Source organism: Oryctolagus cuniculus, chromosome 10 (genome assembly GCF_964237555.1).
Source record: "Oryctolagus cuniculus chromosome 10, mOryCun1.1, whole genome shotgun sequence".
Lineage (NCBI taxonomy): Eukaryota > Metazoa > Chordata > Mammalia > Lagomorpha > Leporidae > Oryctolagus > Oryctolagus cuniculus.
The window spans coordinates 117433443-117455395 of record NC_091441.1 but is presented as its reverse complement, the minus strand read 5'-3'; the positions used below and the strand labels follow the sequence as shown (position 1 = coordinate 117455395).

The window sequence follows — 21953 nt, the reverse complement described above, 5'->3', positions numbered from 1 at the left end:
GGACGAAGGAGCCCAGCCGGGGCCCTCCAGCACACGAGGAAGAGGACGCTCCAGGCTTCGGCTCCTCGGAGAGGGAGCCCCACAGCACCCACGCTGCAGGAAACGGGCTGCGGGCAGGCTGACGCCCTGGGTCCAGTCAGCACGCAGCAGTGGGCACAATACTAAGAGCCACACGACTGACCGTGCACCTTGTGTGTGCCCACAAGCACTTTTCTGGGGCTACCAGCTCAGGCCCTGCCTGCTGTGTGGGAACTGCTTCTGTGCTCACCGGGAGTCCGGGAGGCTGAGACCCAGGGCCCTGGGCGCAGCTCCTTCCTGCTCCCCCCCACCCCGCCCTGCCTCCCACCGTCCCACCCCAGCCACTTCTCACTTGAACTGGTGCTCCCGGGAGCTGCGGATCTTGGAGGAGAAGCGCTCGGCCAGCTTCTCCAGGCTGCGGGAGTACTCCAGCTCGATCTCGGCTTTCCTGCGGAAAAACTCCTGGAGGTCCTGCAGCAGCTGCAGCCGCGACTCCGACTGCTGCTCCAGGCATTTGAACTGCTCCACCAGCTGCGTGCGGATCTCTGTGGGCAGACGCAGAGAGCACGTTAGGCTGCTGGCAGGGACGGCGGTGGGGGCCCCAGCACACTTGGGGCCACAGCCGGGCACTGCAATTCAAGCAGCACCCCCCTACACACACACACCAAAGCCTTGCTGGACAGAGCCTTGGCACAGACTCGGCACGTGCCTGTCTTTGCCACTCAACCACGGGGGAAGGGGGGCAATGTCCAGCCCGCAGGCCATATGGGGCCCACGAGATCTTTGGGTCTGGCTCTGCCAAGGCATCCACAGGCGGGACTAGAAATTCAATAAACCCATACCAGGCTCATTTTTAAGCTGATAATTGTATATGACCCATGAAGGACGTTATGAATATCCACATGGCCCTTGGCAGAAATGTTTCCCCAGCCCCAGTCCTAACCACATGTTTCCCAAACTCCAGCCACAGACTGGTGCCACCAGTCTCCTCCGTGCCCACGTGCCAGCCCCAGTGCTCTCTCTTCCACACGATCGGGTAGACTGACTGGCTTTTCTTACTGCAGTGCACCGTGGAAGGTGAACCCTCCCGTCACTGCAATGCAGCGGGCAGCTAGCACCACCTGCACCCTGGGACAGATGAAATCCCCTCAACGACCACAGGTAACGTGTAAAATGCTAATTACACGCTGCTGCTCACTGCTGTACCTGAGCGATGCAAACAGAGGAGCGCCACACATTGATCAAATCTGCCGGTCCTTCATTGCTGGCGGTGGAGGGTGGGCTCCTGCCCTAAAGAACTCTTGACCCCGAAACTCAGAGCAACAGGGTTTATAAAAGCAGAAACCACAGGACAGGAGAGGGAATACATGGTTGCGAGGATGGGGGTGTGGAATACATGGTTACTAGGGTCAAGCTGACCTAAGGCCTATGCGAAACTAACACCAATTACACTCTTGACAACACCAACTGCAATCTTAACAATTTCAGTTATAATCTTGACATTAATCCAAGCGCAGCCTCTGTTTTAAGCTTGAGCGATCACACTAGGGAATTTCTATGCCCCGACAAGTAGGATGCAGTTATTGCTACTGTGTAAGCTTTCTTCTTCTTCTTTTTTTTTTTTAGTTTTTTTATTGATTTATTTGAGAGGTAGAGTTACAGACAGTGAGAAGGAGAGACTTGGGTCACTCCCCAAATGGCCGCAACAGTCGGAGCTGTGCCGATCCAAAGCCAGGAGCCAAGTGCCTCTTCCTAGTCTCCCATGTGGGTGCCAGGGTCCAAGGACTTGGGCCATCCTCCACTGCTCTCCCAGGCCACAGCAGAGAGCTGGACTGGAAGAGGAGCAGCCGGGACTAGAACCCGGGGCCTATATGGGATGCCGGCGCCACAGGCGGAGGATTAACCTACTGCGCCGTGGCGCCAGCCCCTGCTCTGTAAGTTTCCGATCATAGTTTCAGACCAGGTGTCACAGTAGGGGGTGCTTTCCCAAGATGGACTCTTGAGTGCTCTAAAATGGAGTCCCTCTTGTCAGGGTGTCATTTCATTAACACAGGCCTCAGCCCAAGCTGCTCTGTCAATCAGCAAAGGGCAAATAGGCGGTGGAAGGGGCAGAAGACACAATTCCCCCTACACAGGTGGGGCTGGGAGGCCAGTAGGGAAGTGGTGAGGCCTTAAGCCACATGTGTGTTCTCCCCATAAACAAACGTCGCAGGTGCCACTTCAGGTAACACTGACGACCAAGCCAGGTCTGCACAGCAGGGCACAAGCCCCAGGACTGGGAGCTGGTGTGGAAAACACGGCTGAATCCTGATGCACACAGCTAGCCTCGCTTTCAAGCCTGTAACACTGTCCCCCTCACCGTCCCCACACCCTGACCCCTCCTGACCACCCCACAAGCTGCCCTACTCAGCTCCGCCGGCCACCTACTCAGGTACACCTGCAGCCCCTGTGCTCGGGAACACGTCCAACCCCTTAGCCTGGAATTCAGGGCCTCCCCCACCCAGCCCCAAACTTTCCTTCTCAGGATTGAGCCCACAGTGGCTCTCCAAGCCGCTCTCCCACAGTGATGTCAGCTCTCACCTGCCCAACCGCATACCTGTCAGAAAGAGCAGCCAGTGTCCAAGGAGATCTCTACAAACTGGGGCAGGCTCACTGTGGGTGTACAAGACCCTCCCGAGGGGTCTGCAGGCAGAGGGGGTATGGGGAGGCAACTGCTGCCCAGAGACCACCCCTTGTCTCCTCACCCTCCTCGGCACCACACCCTGTTCCCTCCATGGGAGGGAGATCAAGTTTTCACTGGTCCAGAATAGGACCACAGTGCAGTGCTCCCAAAATGTCAAGATGCCAACCAACACGACAATTAAAAATGTGGGTGTTACCAAAACTGATCTTTCTCAAGATCTAAACCCAATTCAGGGTCACAGTCTAAGACCCAGCCCAAGAAAGAAAAGCTTGTATCATGTCCTGGGTCTGCATCACACACCAAAGCCAGAAGCACCTCTAAAACACATTACAAGGGGCCGGCCCTGTGGCGTAGCGGGTAAAGCCTCAGTCTGCAGTGCTGACATCCCATATGGGTGCCGGTTTGAGTCCCGGCTGCTCCACTTCTAATCCAGCTCTCTGCTATGGCTTGGGAAAGCAGTAGACGAAGGCCCAAGTCCTTGGGCCCCTGCACCGTGTGGAAGACCTGGAAGAAGCTCCTGGCTCCTGGCTTTGGATTGGCGCAGCTCCAGCTGTTGTGGCCAACTGAGGAGTGAACAAGCAGATGTAGGATCTCTCTCTCTCTCTCTCTCTGCCTCTGCCTCTGCCTCTCCTTCTCTCTCTGTGTAACCCTGACCTTCAAATACATAAACAAATCTTTAAAAAAAAAAAACAAAAAACAAATTTCAAAACCTGTTATCTGGCTCAAGAGAGCAAACAGAAAGGATAAAAGCAGCATCTAGATCCAAACCTCAGTCAAGATCACAGTCCAGGTCCAGGCCCAAATCGAGATCAGGGTCTGGGACCAGTCCTAAGTCCAGTGGCCACTGATGGCAGAAAACATGATGAGTTTTAGTCCCGTATCATTTATTTACTCATCGTTTGGCTTGCATAAATTACCAGGAATACAATGTTGCAATGCTGCTTTAAAAACACTTGTTTTCCTTGTAGTAGGCGATGGTTATAAATAAAATGACAAGCAGCTGAGAAAAAAAAAATGGATGTGAGCCAATCTTCCTGTAGCAAAGGAAACCACCAGCCCCTGCTGCTCAAAGTGCAGTGCAGGGCCCAGAAGGTGCATCAGCCTCACCAGGGGGCTCACGAGGCACAGAAGTACCCAAAGTCACCAAAATACCTGTGCTAACAGTGCAGTCCTTCTGTGTGCCAGCCAGACACCCCAGTCAAGCTAAAGAACCAAAACACAGAATCTCAGGCCTCAGCCCAGGCCTTTGGAATCAGATCTTCTTCCCAACGAGGCTCCTGGCAGGGATCTGGTGTGTCCGGTTTGAGAAGCATCACCACCATCACCCCACCCATCTCGTCGTAAGAAGCATGTCCCGTGTTATTGTTTACGCTTGATAACTGTTCAGATGCGGAAAGCAGCAGTGCTGTTGTGGCAGACTGTGCATTAGCGATGGTTGCAAGCATAAATCAAGGCCAAATCAAGATCCTCAGGGTGCATGGTCAAAGAAGAGCTTTTCCAGCTCACACATACACGCTGGGTAAAAAGTACGAGGCTAAGAGACTTGTAGCATGAATATAATAACAGAAAACCCTGTGAAGGACGTAGAAGGGAATTGTGAGTCTGTGTTCGTAAAGGTAGAGGAAGGGCTGGCAGCACGCACAGTGGGTGGGGTCACAGCTTGTGATACTGGCATCGCATATCCAAATGCTGGCTGCTCCATTTCAGATCCAGCTTCCTGCAGAAATGCCCAGGAAGGCAGCAGATGATGGCCCAAGTACTAGTGCCCCTGCCACTCACACGGGAGACTCAGACAGAGTTCCAGACTCCTAGCTCCAGCCTGCCCCAGCACCGGCAGCTGTGGGCAACTGGGGAGTGAACCAGTGGATGGAAGATCTCTCCCTCACTCTCTGTCACTCTGTACTTCAAATAACTAAAAACAAATAAATCCCTTTTTTAAAAAAAAACCAGGCATATAAAGAAAGGAACACTGTAAAATTTGGGATTTTTCTGGGGATTTTTGATGGGCTGCAGTGTATGTTATATTTAACCTTTGACCTGGCAATGGCACATACAGTCACACATGTAGCAGCAATGAGTGCTTGAAGACCACGCAAGCATAGAAACAGCTTCACAGCCAAGTCCCAGGAACGATCTGAAATGCCCACAGACAGGGAAGGGATATGTGCGAATGGCAGAGATTCACCCTGGAACACTAGGATACAGGACAAGGGACACCCTGCCACCACCTACACCCGCACCTGCAAACACACAGCTGGTGTTTACTGAAAACCACCAGGACACATGACAGCATGTGGAGCTGCAGATGACCCCACTGCAGGACAGTCTGACTCCACACTTCCGACTTTACCATGGGACCAAAGCCGTCCATCACTTGGTAGAAAATGTACAGTGAGCTGGGGTTTTCACCTTGTCCAGGCTGGCAGCGTGCAGTCCAACCCTTTCTCGGGACACCAGGCAGCAGCAGCTGCAGTCCAGTCACCCCTGTGGTCACCAGGGGGATACAACAAAGACTTCCCTGTACTGGTGAGGGTCCCGGCTGAGATGGGCAGAAGGTGCCTCCAGGGGGGCTGGGCACAGCCCCCTTGACCTGAGCTGCAGGGACAGTGGTAAAGCCATCACACTACATACACCTGACACTTGGATCTGGCGTCTTACACGTGATGAACACACCAGACATGTGACATTTGGGTAGGAGGACAAAAATCTAACACTGCTTTATTTAGTTTCCATTTGATACATCTTAAGAGAGTGATGGGGGCCGGCATTGTGGCGCAGCGGGTTAAAGTCCTGGCCTGCAGTGCCAGCATCCCATATGGGTGCCAGTTCAAGTTCCAGCTGCTCCTCTTCCAATCCAGCTCTCTGCTGTGGCCTGGGAAAGCAGCAGAGGATGGGCTAAGTCCTTGGACCCCTGCACCCGTGTGGGAGACCCAGAGGAAGCTCCTGGCTCCTGGCTTCCAATCAGCTCAGCTCTGGGCGTTGCCTCCATTTGGGGAGTGAACCAACAGATGGAAGACCTTTCTCTATGGTTCTACCTCTCTCTATAACTCTTTCAAATATATAAAATAAATCTTTTAAAAAATAGAAAGAGTGACGTTATTATAAAATGTCAACATTTAAACATGGCAGGAATTAGATCCCTAACCACAGACTTAGAATGAAGCATTTCAGACATCAAGTTAAAATACGTTAAGCAGGGTTCTCCCCTCAAAGTTCAGGCAGAGGGAAGACAAGCAAAGGAACTGAAGACCACTGCTGCAGAGCCCACGTCAAGGGCTGTTCCCCAGGGAAGCCTAGCTGCCCCTCCCCCCACAGTTCCCAGGGGACTAACAGTGACCTAGGTGTGTCTGGAACTTTCTATCCATCCTTTCAGGGATGCCAGTCATGTCTAACCCATCCCCTCTGGTGCAACGTAAGCTCTGAGGGTGTGTTCTCCCAGCACATAATAGGTCTTCAAAGGTGCAGGCATTAGGGGCAGTGGCTGAGACCCCTCTTGGGACACTCACATCCCAGATCAGAATGCCTGAGTTTCAGTCCCAGTTCCACTCCTAATTCTGGCTGTGGGAGGCAGCAGCTGACGGTCCAATGATTTGGTTACCTATGACCCAAGTGGAAGACCCAGAGAGTTCCCAGCTCCTGACTTCAGCCTGGCCCAATCCCAGCTTTTAGGGGAATTTGGGGAGTGAATCAGCAAGTAGGAGATCGATCTCTCTCTCTCTCTCTCTCTCTCTCTCCACCCTTCAAATACATGACAATTTCAAAACATAAATTAATAGGTCATCAGGATATTATCAATGTCTATGTAGTAAGTTACTGTTACCTTTATCAGGTGTTTTTATCCAATTGCATTAATTACTATGATTCTAAGAGCCTCACCAGACACAAATGCACACAGAAATAAACATGCACACCCCCCCACAGCATCCACCTCACACGCGTACCAGACACTACACCACACACACAACACGTACCACAAGCCACACATACACACCTCACACCACGCACGCTCACCATGGATAGTACCATCTTTTTTAAGATGAGAAAACCAAGGCCTCGTGTAAACCAAGGCCAGGCACTCACCCAAGGTCGCCTGTCGCTCTCTGAGCCACAGCAACTGCGCAGCCGCACCTGCCAGGCGCCAGCTTACAGCACTGCACAGAGACCCAGCAGCTGCCACAGGCCAGCCCTGCTGCAGCCACCCAGGTGACAGAAATGCTTCCAGATGCTTCCCAAGCTCCTTGTAGACCATCTGCTGCTACAGCCATCTCCAGAATGGCTGCCAGCACTGAACACGGCCCAGCTAGGGTCCAGGGTCTGAGCGCTCAGCTACTCACAGCCCCAGGCAACGTGGGTGCTGCTACTGTGCACCCACTTTCCCCGTGGGTGGGGAAGCAAAGGCTCCAGAAAAGCTGCTGACCTGTGCGACCAGCAGCTGGCACCCAGCAGAGCCAGGAGAGAGACCGAGATCCCTGCGGACAGTACCCTGGACTGGCACCCATAGGATTTTGCCTATGTTTTGTGCATCAGCCTTGTTTTGCACTTTCAAAACAAAAGTCACCTTTAATCCATCTGTATGAAACCCGTGTCCTTCCCATAGCAAGATGGTGAGCTGGAGTGGCGCTGCCAAGAAATACTGCCGACCACACCACAGGGCCAGGCCTCCCACCTTAGAGGAAGTGCTGCTACGTCACTCAGCGGTGATGGGGATGGAGCAGCAGCCTCAGCCTCCCAGGCTGGGTGGGGCATGGTCAAGGCTGTGGCCCTGTAGAAGCCAGGGTGGCCCTGTCCTGGAGCCCGGAGGACACTGGATCACCCATCTCCTTGTTTCTAACTCCCTTTCAAATTGCTGCTAGGAGACCACACAGATTTGCTCTTCCTCTTTGATGATGACAAAGAGGGAGCAGAAAATAAAAAGGAACACAGGCTCCACCCAGCAGGTGCCCCTTCCCAGAATGGTTCCAGCCAGGCCACAGCATTGAGAGGCAGGAAGACAAAAGGCTGGAGCCGGGAGGGAAGGGGTTGCAAAGTGGGGACAGGCTTGGATCTCAGAACCTCAGAGCTGGAGATGACCTCCTGACGACCTAGTGCAGCCTCCTGGTTGATAGACAAGAACACGAGGCACAGAGAAGGGCAATGTTAATGCTGTAACCCAGGTCTCCCAAAGCACAAATCTCCCCAGGGCACTCTCCCGATAGGATTCTCTGTAGCTCCCCACCACGTGGATCAAGGCTAAACCCCTCCAACCTTCAAAGCCCCCTTCTCTCTGGAGTACCATTGTAGCACCCACAGTGAAACTCGGGCCCAGCCACAGCCCCCACAGCCACAGCCTCTTAAGCAGAAGCAGAGAGAGCCTTCAGACCCAACGGAGCTAGAAATTCTCTTTTACCAAAACCTCCACCAGGAAGCACAGGGTCCTCTGCCTTGTGTTGGCGCGGTACACTGGTCGGAGCCAGTGTGACACCTACGCACCCTTGCTGTGTCACCCAGGACAGCTTCCCTGCACAAAGCACACCCCCGAATCACCCCTCCCTTGAGGTCTGCCCCACCCTGCTCCAGGCCCTGGCCCCCACTGCCCCAGCTTCTGTCTCCCTGGTTTTGCCTTTTCTGGAATGCCATGGAGCGGGGCCCTGCCCACGTGTAGTCTTTGCAGACCAGCTCCTGTCACTCAGCAACAGGCACAGAGGGTGCTCCCGCATCTCTCCAGGGCCTGAGAGCGCATTTTTTTTTATCTTGATGCAAGCAAGATGCTATTGTTTGGAATAACAGCCATAATCTTTATCTTCCTTCATCTATCAAAGACACACTGGTTGCTTCTAGTCATTAGCAATCAAGAATAAAGCTGTCATAAACACCTGTGTCCAAGCTTTTACATGGACTTACATTTCAACTCATTAAAAAGGATAAATGTCCTTTTTATAAAATTAATTGCTTTTATTGTTTAGAGCAATTTAGGTTTATAGAAAAGAGGAATCCAATTTCTAAGTAGGATGTATAGGAATTCTTTTTTTTACTACATACAAAAAATTTGAAAGTTACAAAGGTGTACCGAGAAGTCTCTCCCCTCCCTGCCCATCGCCGCTTTGTCCCACCCACCAAGGCAGCTGGGGAAGCGGGTTCATGTGTACCCTTCCAGAAGCAAGAGCATCTAGGGACCGTGTGTGCAGACGTCAGCCACGCTGTTTCATCTGTTTGCCGGCACAGTGCTGGGTCCCTTACCTTGCTCTTTTTAGAACACATTGCGGGGCAGGCCATAGCACTGCACAGAGACACCCCTCATCCTGCTCCACGGCACTATCAAATTCCACCGTGAACACTGCTAGCCAGGCGTCTCGGCAGGACGTTCAGGTCGCCCGTGTCTTTGACCGTCACCACCCATGTGCAGTGAACAACCGCACGAGTTTCCTCTGGCAGCTGTGCAGGAGCAGCCTCGGCCTCTGCGTGACCCACTCGTACTCACAGAAGTGCAAGTGCCAGCGCTAGAGGCCTCTGCACTAGGCCCTGACACTGCGGAAAATGAGGCAGAATCCAACTGTGCTCCTGGGAGAGTCCCAGAACTACTGAAAAGGCAGACAGGCTAAACTTCGCTTCTTAAAAACCTTGGGTCCCTGGATGGAGAGCAGTTTAAGGCAGAACAAGACTGGCCTTGAGTTACTGTTGAGGGTCTGCTGTAGTGGGCAAGGGGAGCGGGCTTCTCATTCTATTCTCTATACATCTGCAGTGTCTGAGATTTTCCCTAATAAAAAAGGAAGGGGGAAAAAAGCAGACAAAGCCAGAAACTTGATGCCAAGCCTACAGCCCAGCTGAACAGGTCTGACCAGTTAGGAATGCCAACAACTCACTCCCAGAGACCTCAGCCCCCAGCCTGCAGGAGGCCCTCCTGGGTTAGAAAGAGGGGCCCAGAGAATGACCATACAAGCAATGGTCAATGCTGCTTCGCTGCCCCAATCAGTTCTAACCCTTGACCCGGCCCTGAGAACTCAGCAACTTGCCCTCCTTCCCTACCCAGGCCCCACATAAAGTTCTCACCAGTGCTGGGCAGACTCCCCATCCCCGGCCCTTCTCCAGCCCTGCTGGCCCCAAGGCCCCAAGGACTCTGCCACTCTGCTCCCCATGGCTCCAGGAATCCGCCCCAGATAGGGCAGACCCTCAGGTGATCACAGTCTCAGCCCTGATCCGTGCAGTGCCAAGGGCCGGATCTGGGCTGACTCAGCTGGCTAGGCGCGTGACCTTGGGCAAGTCACTTGACCTCTCTGGGACTTGGCTTTTCCCACTGCAAAATCTCAGGAATAAGAGCAGACGTTGCTGAAACTGAGTGCTTCCAGGAATTATCTCCATGGGCCATGCCACGGTCATAGGAGGGACCTTCCCCCCTCAGAGCAGGTGACTGAGGCACACAGGTGCAATGTGCACGAAACATTAAGGGGCCTTCAGAGCCCTCATCTCCTACCCCTCACCAGAGGGCTGCCTGAGCACGTGTCACGCACACTGCACCTAATCAGCCAGGTCATACGCTCTGTCTTCCGCACTCTCACAGTCAATCAAAGGCCTCCAGCCCCAGGGGCCTTTCTCTAGGCCAGTCCTATCTGCCTGCAGCTGTGTGGGGGTGGGAGGGCCCCAGGGAAACAGCAGGTGCTCCCCGAGTACTTCCCGCAGAGTGTGCGGGAAGGTGCTGCAGAGCTGAGTGGTATCTAACCACGGCCAGGGCCATGCAGCCTGCGGGAGATCTCTGACCTCACAGGGGATTAGCGGTGGGCACATATCCAGGGCTGTAGGGGTGGGAGACAGGAGACACACCCCACCACAGCCCAGAAGCAGACTCAGTTCTGCTGGCCCTGTGCCTGGGCCCCCTGCTCAGACTGCTAAGCCACCCCTGCTCGGCAGGCAGCAGCAGCAGAAAGCCGGGTGGTAAGAAGGGTCCCTACCGCGTCCGCACGTCTGTGTCCCACTCACAGCTATTCCCTCCCACAGAAGCTGCCTCCATAGCTTCCAGGTGCTCAGAGAGATGCAAGGAGGAGCCAGGAGGAGGCCACGACCCTCCCTCCAGGGGCTCTGCATTGACCAAGGGCTGTGATCAATCTCTGGTTCCAGTCACCACTCCCAGCCTGGTGGCCACGGGTCCCTGAAGGTCAGACATGTTTAAGTGGGGAGAGATAAGTTGAACCTCCAGCTGCATCCCCTGACCGGGGTGCTTCTCCAAACGTGTTCAACCCCACTGTCCGCGTGGCCTGGGGAACACCCTCCCCAAGCCCCACAGCCAGCCCCGCAGTGCGCCTTCGCTGAAGACGGCCCACCCCACACTCACTTCCTGGGTTTAAATCACCTTGTTTTTTCCTTGTGGAATGCTTTATGATATCACTGCAAATGGCAACACCGCAATCACTCACCACTAACAGAAGGCAACCACACAAGTTAACACGGCGGACACCAAATACCATCACTAAAGCCCACCGAGATCCTGCAACCCGAGACTCACGGGCTCCTGATAAGGGGAATTTGCAAACGTTTACGGGAGGTGTCGAAGACAGGCACGCAGCTCAGGGCAACCTTCTCTCAGAAGGCTGAGGTTGCATGACCCAAAAGGAAGCAACTCGTCTGTGAGTCAATGCTATTTCCCTCTGGGGGCCACATAAAATCGCCACCTCTTCCCCCGCACCGACACGTGACTGCAGGAGTGCTTGTCCCTCACTTCAGCAAACAGTGAAGCTTACAAAGGGGGCTGCACGGGACAGCGAGCCCCACCCCCATGTGATGCCAGGACCTGGCTCTCCTGGCACCGGGCTGCATGCAGCTCTTTTGCCTGCAGCCCCTCCCACAGGCACTGGCGTGGCACCTGTGCCTGCTAGCGTGGTAGGTCACAAACTCAAGAGCATGTTGAAAAGTTCACAGGGAAACAGGATTATGAGGGTTTTTTTTAATGCCAACAACATTTTGATATCCACGCAGTTTTTTCATGATAGACTTTTTCCAAATACTTTTTGGAAGACCCCTACCCTTCCTTGGATTTCTAAATGAAGAAATGAAATGTATATGGCACAAACTGAATAATGGCCCTCAGAACATTCCCAGCTCCTAACTCCTAGAATTGTGAGTGACCTTCCTGGCAAGAAGGGGCAAGGCAGCCGTGACCAGAGGTTTTTTGAGACAGAGGGATTATCTTGGGCCAGGTGGGCAAATGCTGAATGCAGTCCCTCAGGGGAGTCGCAGTCCCACAGTCACCCTCACAGGGGAGAGGAGGAGGAGATTTGGGCCAGATGAGACCAGCAGCAGAGATGTGTGATGCGGCTACAAGCCAAGGATTGCAGGCAGCCTACGAGTGGGCAGAGGCAGGGGGCAGGTTCTCCCCTGGTGCCTCGGGGTAGGGGAGGGGGATCACCGCTAAGCCAGCACATGGACTGTTGCCTGGTGAAACCGACCTCAGGCTCTGGGCTTCCAGGACTGGACTCGGTCAGCAGCTCCAGCAGCCACAGGAAACTAACACAGTGTCCAGAACCCCACTGTGAAAGCTCTGCAGAACTGGAGACCCTGGTCTCGTAGGTGAGCCATGCAGGAGGGCCGCCAGCAGGGGACGAGCTGAGAGGGGAGGGCCACTCTGCCACACCCTGTCCCCGGCACGGCCTGATCAGCAGCCACCATGGCTGGGGTGGAGGGGGTCGCCACCTTCATCCCGGTAGTTATCGGGGGACCTTGAGTTCCATCTCAGGGGAGGGAGCCTGGCCCCTGCCTGCTCTCTGGCTTCCTGTCTCACTGTGCGATTTCTCCCTCTAGCCACTGCTCCAGCCACTGTGGCTCCACCCACTGTGAGGCCCACGCTGATGTCACCCCCTCAGACTTCCAGAACTCTGTGCTGAGTTTCCCGGCCTCAGATGCTTTGTCTTAGTGATGGAAAAGGGATGGATATGAGAACACCCCTGTGTCTGCAGGAGAGGCCACGAGGAGGGTCCCTGCCCTCGTGGGTCCCCAGCGTAGCGGGAGGCCAGGCAGACCTGAGTGACAGAGTAACTGTCAATGGAGAGGGGTGAATCCCCCCCAAGGGCCTGCAGGCATGTACACAGAGGACTCTCTGGGCAGGGAGTTATCACAGCCCGGAACGTGACAGCTTGCATACAGCACAAGCACCCAGCGGCAGGCGGGTCAGTCAAGATTCCTGGCCCCTCCAGGCCACGAACTCCTGTGCAGCTTCAAGTTCACGTCACATGGGAGGAGTCCACGGCCTTAGAAAATGCCCATCAAGTATTATCAAAGGACAAAGGGAGGTTACGAAAACAGGATGGGTGGCTCAGTCCTCCCAAGACAGGATTACAGCCACCCACGCACAGGGAAAAGACAGCAAACCACGCCCCATGGGCCCACAGGCCTGCTCCTCGCATCAACCCTGGGCCCCAGGTGAAGCCAGGGCTTGGCAAACTCCTCCTGGCAGGGGCCAGACAGACAGCATTTTATGCTTTGCAGGCCACAGGTCTGTGGTACAGCTCCTCAGCTCTGTCCCCACAGACATGCAGAAATGATGCACCTGGCTGTCCCAGGAACCCTCATTCAGATAAAAACAGGCAAAGACCAGATTCAGCCCAGGGCTCTGTTGCTGACTTCTATACTAACCACCATGCTTATGTGTATTTTCCAAGCCTTCTACACAACAGGTAATGTCTCCTGTAACATGGGGAGGCCAGCACATCTTTCAAACACTCATCAACATGGGGCTCTGAGAAGCCACAGCTGGGTGTGACCCATGGAAGGTGACAACCTCAAATGCAAAGGCATTTCAAGTGGCCCATGAAAAAAATAGAGCTAAAAGATGAGGTTACTCTGGTGCAAAAGAAGAAGTCTTGAATACATCGGAGATTTCTGTAAAAATTTCCATGGAAAATGCATACGATGAAAAAACTACTCACAAATGTTCGAGTTCTTTGCACCAAAAATAAACTTATCATTGCACTCCACTTTTCCATGGACTTTCTGAAGTTGTCCTCATATTTCGTGGGGGGAGGCAGATAACATGACTGTGATTAGAGGCCCAGTGTCTTGAACAAGACAAAGAACACACAATCTGACAACATCTATTCAAATTCACTTGATGATTAAGGCTGGGGCTGCTCAGTATACGCCGACTGGGAGCCTCCAGCTCCTGACTCCAAGGAGCCTTTGCAGCAAGTCTCACTTCACCCAAGCCAGCCCTGCTGGGTTCAGCCCACAGCCCCACAGCTGTCTCCACCCTGAAGCCATTAGCTTGGCTGAAGAGCCCAGCCCCTACAAGAGCTCTGCTCTTGCTCTGGCCATGAGCACCTTCCCCTGATGGTGGCAGGAAATGGGATGAGCCCCTTCCACTTCGAGTGACAGCGCCCCACGGAATCACAGCCACAGCAAAGTCAGTGTATTTTGTGCGCACTGCACAGGGGCCCAAAGCCTTGCCACAGGATGGGAAGGCTAAACACCAGGCTGAGCGACGTGTGTCTCTGAAAGCCACAGCAGTTATCACCCACGACTTGACCCTAGCAACTTCAAAGACTCCTGCCAAGTGGTTTTTGGAGAGGATAGAAGGAGAAACACGGATGTGACACCAGGCTTGTGTCTGCGTGTGTGTGTCTTGGCGTGTGTATCTATGCGTCATGTGTGCATGTGTCTATGTGTGTTTGAGCATGTATGTCTGTAAATGTGTATGCATGTATCTTTCATGTGTACATACACATGTGTACATAAGTGTGTCTATGTATCCCTGTGTGCACCGTGCGTGCATGTGTGTACTGCATGTTTTCTTCCCCCTCTGTGTAACTCCATAAAGACCGTCAAAAGGAATCTCATTCCAGCACACAACACAGAGGTTTGCTCCTAGAGGAGGCAGCAAATGGGGCCTGGCCACTTGGACGAGTCTCCTTCCCACACTGCACACCAAGCAAGCCCTCACAGTCATCATTAGCACTTCTTGCTGTCAGTCAGCAAACCACCAAAATTGTCGGGGTGGGGGGGACCTGCAGGCCTTTAAGGACAGATGCGCAGCACGCAGGAGGAAGGGGGGCAGAGAGGTGCCTTCTCAAACACTGAGCCCAGCGAATCTCAGAAAAGCGCAGGATCATTGTAGCTGCCCAGCTCAGGCCCAGCTTCGAGCCCGGGACACACAAGGTGGGGCACACGCACTCTGTGGACTGCTCTACGCACCTCACACTCAGATGCAGTCTTGCAACAATGAACTCCGGGTAAGGCCCAGCCCTGCCGCATCCTGGGACCCCCAAGACCTGCCTCAGAACTGGGAGAGAATCACGTGTGATACTGCAGGCACCACACAGGGCTCTGTAACAGGAGACGGGTCTACCTCCCGCGTGACTCCTGGGTCTTGGTAGGACGACTCCCCTGTGAGCAGCTGCTGCTGAGAATTAGCACACATCTCACTCGCACGCTCGCTGGCTGGGATACGGCGGCGAGAGGGGCCAGAGAGGAAACACTCCCTTCACGGACAGATCTCCCGGTGTCGTCACGAACAGCAGCAGCCAGGCCACGGTCCAATCAGTCACCCCAGGCTCAGTCTGAGCACTCGCTACCCTGATCTGTTTGTCCTTCCAGCAGTGAGAACATTCAAAATCCTCCTTTTTGGTTACTCTGAAATACACAATATGGTGTTGCGACTGTAGTCACTCCGCCAGGACTCACTCGTCCTATCTCAGCTGACCACTCTCTCCACATCTCCAGAAAGCAGAGAGAAGTCACCTGGAAGTCTCACAGCAAGTTTCCTTTCCCTGTTTCCTTGTCCGGCCATTCGTCTACACCTGCACCCACACAGACCAGCACATGCCAGGGTCTGTGCTGGGAAAGTGGAGCACGACCACAGGGAGGGCCCGAGAGCTGCCGGAGGTGGCCAGCAGAGATCGACGGGGACCACAGAACGCAGCATCACAGTGCCCCAGGACAGACCACGCACAAGGGGAGTGCGGGAAGGACACCGGGGAGATGGGAGGAGCCCAATTCAGACAGCAAAGCCTGAAGTGGGGAGAGGGGCCCCCCAGGTGAGACAGAGCAGAGACGGCACAGGGACTACGGCGAGTGGGCAAAGGGCCCAAGGTCAGGAAGTGCCCAGGGTGCTCGGGGGCTGGAGAGGCATCTGGCAGGGCTGGGAGAAGTCCAGCAGACGGGGGAGACACTCAGGCAGAAGGGGCTCTTTGGGGGCAGGCGTGCGATGCAGCGATTCGATGCCACTTGGGAAACACACGTCCCATATCACAGTGCTTGCATTTGAGAGCTACCTTCGAAGACTTTCAATTCCAGTTTCCTGCTGATGCACACCCTGGGAGGCAGCAAGTGATGGCCTGCATACCTGGGTCCCTGCTACCCACATGGGAGACCTGGGTTCTGGGTTCCTGGCTTTAACCTGGCCCAGTCCCGACTGCTCCAGGAATTTGGGGAATGAACCAGCAGACGAAAGATACCTACCTTGTCCTCTCTCTCTCTCTGCCCTGTTCAAATAACGAAATTTAAGACAAACAGTCCTGAAGGCTTCATTCAAGGTACTAAACCCCGCAGTCAGAGACAGGACAACTTGGTGGCAACTGTAGGACAATGGCAAACTGTCAGCAGAGACAGGAGCTCAGAAGCACTAGGGAGGGGCCGGTGCCACCACCAAGAGATCCATCAGGCACCTTCCCTCCAGCAGGTACTCTGCGTGCTGCCTGACAAATCCTCGTCCAGCGACTGACCAGAGCCCACGGTGAACACCGAGGTTCCGGTGACACAGGGACAGCCTGTGACGGCGTCCGGTTCTAACTCATGGACCCTGCAGTTGGTGGGGGGAACAGGGAATGATTCAATGCTACTGCTACCAGAACAGCGCATTCGAGGCCAAACTGAGATGAGAGGCACAGCAGGCAAGCCCAGCCTCAGTTTCCAGATTTCACACACGAGGAAAAGGAAGCCAGGAGGAGTGACGAGGTAGCTTCTAAGTAAACCGTGTGCTGCCTTCACTCTCACCCGTGCACTCCTGCTCACTCCTCAAGGCCAGGTCAGGGCTGGCGCTGTGGCTCAATAGGCTAATGCTCCGCCTTGCAGCGCCGGCACACCGGGTTCTAGTCCCGGTCGGGGTGCCAGATTCTGTCCCGGTTGCCCCTCTTCCAGGCCAGCTCTCTGCTATGGCCCAGGTGTGCAGTGGAGGATGGCCCAAGTGCTTGGGCCCTGCACCCCATGGGAGACCAGGAGAAGCACCTGGCTCCTGCCATCGGATCAGCGCGGTACGCTGGCCGTGGCGGCCATTGGAAGGTGAACCAACAGCAAAGGAAGACCTTTCTCTCTGTCTCTCTCTCTCACTGTCCACTCTGTCAAAAAATAAAATAAATAAATAAATAAATAAAAATTTTTAAAAAGGCCAGGTCAGACGTCTCATGGGGACACCATGTGACTTGGTGATGGAGCACAGCAAGGGATGGGAAGGGCTCCTTTCACACTCTGGCTCGAAACAGGGGGTACAGCAGCACTTGCTGTGAGGTGCGGGCGGTGAGGCTACCCCCGCTAACCACAGAAGTACCGACCCTAAGCCAGACTGCATGTACGTCCAGAAGTTTCCCTGTAATGCACACACAGTACTGATCCCACGTGCAAGATGAGGAGGCTGAGGTTCAAAGGGAGTTGGTCATTTGCCCAAGGCTGCACCCCGCCAGCCGGCTGCGTGCAAAGGTAAACACGCACCAAGAGATGTGGGGTTGTGGGTGAGTGAGAAGCAGGCTGGAACACTGGCATCTGGCTGGGCAGACACAGAGCCAGGGCTGGGGAACACTGACCCTAACTCCACAGGAGGTGACACATGGGGAAAGCGAGGCCCAGCTAACGAGCTCCCCAAGGCCGCAGAGCAGCAGCCTCAACCTGAGCCCAGACCCGGCTGCCACCTCTCAGATTCCCGCCCTCACCCTGTCACTCATCAGCCTGGCCTCATGCCGGGTTCTGTGGTCCTGGGGACCTAGGTGTCAGCCAGATGAAGCCCTCCTGAGAAGATGTCGGCCGAATGACATGCGTGAGGGGGGCAGAGGAGACTGACAGCGTGTCCTTGGCGACAGGCACACAGCACTTCCTTTGGTGCTATGGGAAGTGGCCGCCAACTGCGTCCTCGGATCCAGAATGAGGACAGAAGCAAGGCCGGGGTAGGGTGCTATGGACAAGGGTGACCCCGAGCTAGCCCGAGCCTGCGAGGCTCAGACAGACCCCAGCCCTGACAATCTATGCCGCTGCCCTGGTTTCTCCAAAGCCCCTGTCTGGGTTTGGGAGCGGAATGCCTCAGGGGTCCCACCTCCTACCCTGGCAATATCTCAGAGCAGAGAGGGACTGTGGGCTGGCAGGGGGCCTCCCGCTGGCGTCTGGGGCAGAAGCCGGCAGTCCCCAGGGTCCCACGCGCTTGCGGGAGGTGCCTGCTTGTCCTCCTGCAACACCAGCTTCTGTCTGACAGCCCCGCTGTAACTCGGCCCCAGCAGGACACGCCCACACCCAGCCTTTCCCACGCAGGGCAGTGCACAGGCCGAGGAGTGTGTGCTGTGGTCACCAGCGGAGCTGCAGGCAGAGCTTCGCAGGGTTCACGCAGAACAAGGACAGCCAGCAAGTCTCGCTGGTCCCTCTCCCTCCTGGACCACAGAAATGTCTTCCCAGAATGCTCTCAACTAGGGTGACAGAGGAAGCACACTGGGTGAAGCCAGGCTTGCCAGGAGCTACTGTGAAAAGGCAGTCCTGGCTCCTAATCATACCACACAGCCACCTAATGCTTGCTGCTCTTCAAAACCCACTTACAAGCATTCCTTATGAGACCCCATGGGGCCTGCGACTTATAACAGGGAGCCTGAGACGATGGGCCCCTAGGGTGTGGGGTCAGCAGCAAGCGCTGGGTCTCACCCTCTCCACGCTGCCCCACACCCCTGCCTTGCTCCACTGGCCAGCAACCCAAGGCACAGCTCTTTACAGTTTATAATCTTCCCACAAATCCAAGACAGAGCAGGAGACCCCAAGGCCCCAGCTGCCAGCTGGCTATGAACTCTGACCAAGGCCTTTTTTTTTTTTTTTTTTTTTTTGCAAAAGCAGAGAGGCAGAGATAAAGAGAGACAGAGAGAGAGGGAGAGATCTTCCATATGCTAGTTTACTCCCCACGTGCTCGAAACAGCCAGGGCTGGGCCAGGCCAAAGCCAGGAGCCAGGAACTCCATGCAGGTCTTCCATATGGGTGGCAGGGACCCAAGTTCTAGTACCATCACCCGTCGCCTCCCAGGGTGTGCAGGAAGCTGTACCAGAAGTGGAGTCAGGATGCAGGCACACTGATACAGATGCAGGCATCCTAGCCACCATGCCAAGTGCCTACCCTGAACCCAGGACTTTCGATGCCCAGGGAGGCGAGTCAGCTGCATGAATGGCCCCACCTTTTCACTCCTTCTGTCACTAAAGGGGCAAATTCCATCTCCCCACTCCAGCGACTTACATGGCCCTACCGAAGGTGGTATGCCAGTTGCAACCTGAGCCCCGAGAGGCTGCGAGTGACCACTTGCTTTGCACTCCTTCCTCACCAGGAGCACCTGCCTGGGCTGGGCTGCAGACAGCATGATGTGCCAGCTGCACTGCCCTTGTCACCTGAGCCAGAAACAGTGACCTAAAATCATGCGCCTGAACCCAGCCAACATCAACAGAGCTGCCTCACTGACCCCCAGACACCTACAGATGCGTGAGCAATAAACACTGGCTGCTGAGTGCACGGGGCTCCATGGGTGGCATGCACGATGCTATGGAAGTGGCCGTCAGATACAGAGCACCAAGCACCTGTCTCACCCCTCCATAAGTCACTCAGTTCGAGTGTGTCCAGTGTCTGCCCCGGGCCCAACGCTGTGCAAGCCTGGGGAGAGGGCGCAGTGTGAGGCAGACCCCACCCTTGCTTTCTTGGAGGAGCCAGATCAGGAAAGTGGAGAGGCAAGCAACCAGCAGTGAGGAGGAAACCCTGGGGCGGGGCAAGCCCGTGGGGGGGGGGCCCTAGGAGGGGCTCTTGAGATCAGTGAACCTCCAAGCTGGCCAGGGAAGGAACTGTGAGAGAAGTGAGCAGCCATGGAGAATGTTCCAGAAGGCACAGCCTGGCAGCAGTCTCAAAGGTAAGGGACCACAGAGCTGGAGGCCCAAGAAGTGAGGAGGGATAGGAGAGCAGAGTCAGAGGCAGCACCCAAAGGACCTAAACTTCCTCCTGGGCACTTTTTCCTTATCTGTGTTCAAGGTCAAATCAAAGCTGGAAATAAAAAACAGGAGCTTAGGCCGGCGCTGTGGCTCACTTGGCTAATCCTGCGGCGCCGGCACCCCGGGTTCTATTCCCAGTCGGGGCACTGGATTCTGTCCCGGTTGCCCCTCTTCCAGGCCAGCTCTGCTGTGGCCAGGGAGGGCAGTGGAGGATGGCCCAAGTGCTTGGGCTCTGCACCTGCATGGGAGACCAGAAGCACCTGGCTCCTGGCTTTGGATCGGCTAGAACGCTGGCCACAGTGCACCGGCCGTAGCGGCCATTAAGGGGGTGAACCAACGGAAAGGAAGACCTTACTCTCTGTCTCCCTCTCTAACTCTGCCTGTCAAAAAAAAAAAAAAAAAAAAAAAAAACCAGGAGCTTTTTCCACACACAGTGAAACAGAGGCAAAAGCCACAGGGCATTTTCAGGGGACATCCAAGCAGGCAGCCTCCTGGGTCAGCAGCAGAAGCCCCTGCATTCAGGTGTGAGTCAGGGGTTCCACCCACCTGGAGCTGCGGGTGCTCTGCAGTCTCTCCCCCAGGGCCTGGGGCGGGAAACAAAGGCTGACCGCTGGAATCTCCAGCACAGCGCTAAGGCGGCCGGCACGCTTCACCTCCACGCAGAGGGCGGGGAGAGGGAGCATCTCAACGGAGGCACTCGTGTGCTCACTCCCCCATTCATTCATTCAGCCAGACAAGAACGGCTCCCTAACTGGCCACATTCTGCAAGTCCCTGACCACGTGCCCGAGAGAACTGCAGGACAACTGCGCCTTAATCCTGTCCTCAAAGCCTTTTCCAGCTAGAAGGGCCTGGGGCGATTCTGGACTTTGCACACAGGCAGATGCTGGAGGAAGCGCTGGAAGCTGGCTGAGAATGGTCAGACTGGTTACTCAGATGGTGCATTCATCCGGCGGGGTTTGGAGAGCGGAAGGTGAGGTGGCCTCAAGCCACCCTTCAGCTTAGCCGCCAAGCCGAGCAGGGAAGGTAAAATACGTGTGGAATGGCGGGCAGCACAGCTAACAAGGATGAAAGGGCAGAGAGAGTCAGATGGCGCCTTCGGGCTTCAGAGGAGGACAGGATGGGCCATATCTGACCGACGGTGCCAGCTGAGGCTTCTAGAAAGATGGGGGTACTGAGCGGAGTGGGAAGGACATGCAGGACAAGGAAGCCACCCAAAGCATGGAGCTAGGACACCTGGCTCCCACCTGTGGGCTCACTCGGGATGCCTGGAGCACAGGCGCTGAGAATATGCAAAGGGAGGAACAGCTCAACAGGGAAGTGGGAATCAGATGAAGGAAGTCCTAAGAGGCCACCAGAGGAGACTGGACTTCAGCCAGAAATACTGAGGCCAAAAAGTGACATCAGCGTGCCTTTCAGAAAGACTACTCTGGCTGCCCAGTGAGGTGGTCATAAGGGACAGAGCAAAGCCAGCAGGCACTGTAAAGAAAATCCTGCCAGGACCGGTCCAAGAAGAAAAGACAGATGTGAGAGACACACTCCACCCTGCTGGACACCTGGCTGGATGGGACGGGCACAGTCCAAGGTCTCCTGAAGTCGCAGACAAAGCAACCTGTGGAGCTGGCTGAGGCCTTCATGCAGATGGTGTCGGACCTCAGCTCTGCCGGCTGCCCAGGCCTGCTGCCTCTGTCTGATTTTCCAGACATGGTACCAAGTGAACTCTCCAGAAAATGCCCCACGTGCTCACCTGCACCTGGACACCTGCTTCCCAGGAGAGGCAGCCAGTACAGCCCTAACACTGCATATACATCCTCACAATAAACTCTTGGCTGCAGCCAGTGTGAGTGAGTCGATTACACTCTCCGTCCCAGTGTTCACGAGACCCACGTGAGTTGTGGTCATTCCCAAGAGCACTCACTTCGCTGTCCGGCAAATACCAACAACAGCGATCCCAACAGGCAACATTTACTGAACAAACACTACGTACCAGGCGTTGTTCTAAGCATGGTACCAGGATCACTTAATCCTCCTCACAGCATCCTGGGAGGCAAACGCCGTTATTTCCATTTTCAGCTTTAACAACAAACACTGA

General features: G+C 55.0%; 1 protein-coding gene across 6 annotated transcripts in view; it reads right to left on the bottom strand.

Moving 5' to 3' along the window:
- The window catches only part of SRGAP3 (SLIT-ROBO Rho GTPase activating protein 3), a 331270-nt gene that overhangs the window by 119571 nt on the left and 189746 nt on the right, over positions 1–21953 (bottom strand). For all 6 annotated transcript variants that reach the window (XR_011379673.1, XM_070051217.1, XM_070051214.1 and 3 more), the window contains one exon: positions 371–563. Coding sequence is in view for 5 of the 6 variants with exons in the window: in XM_070051217.1 (XP_069907318.1) it covers positions 371–563 (193 nt within the window). In the remaining variant the exon portion in view is untranslated. The remainder of the gene's footprint in view (positions 1–370; positions 564–21953) is intronic.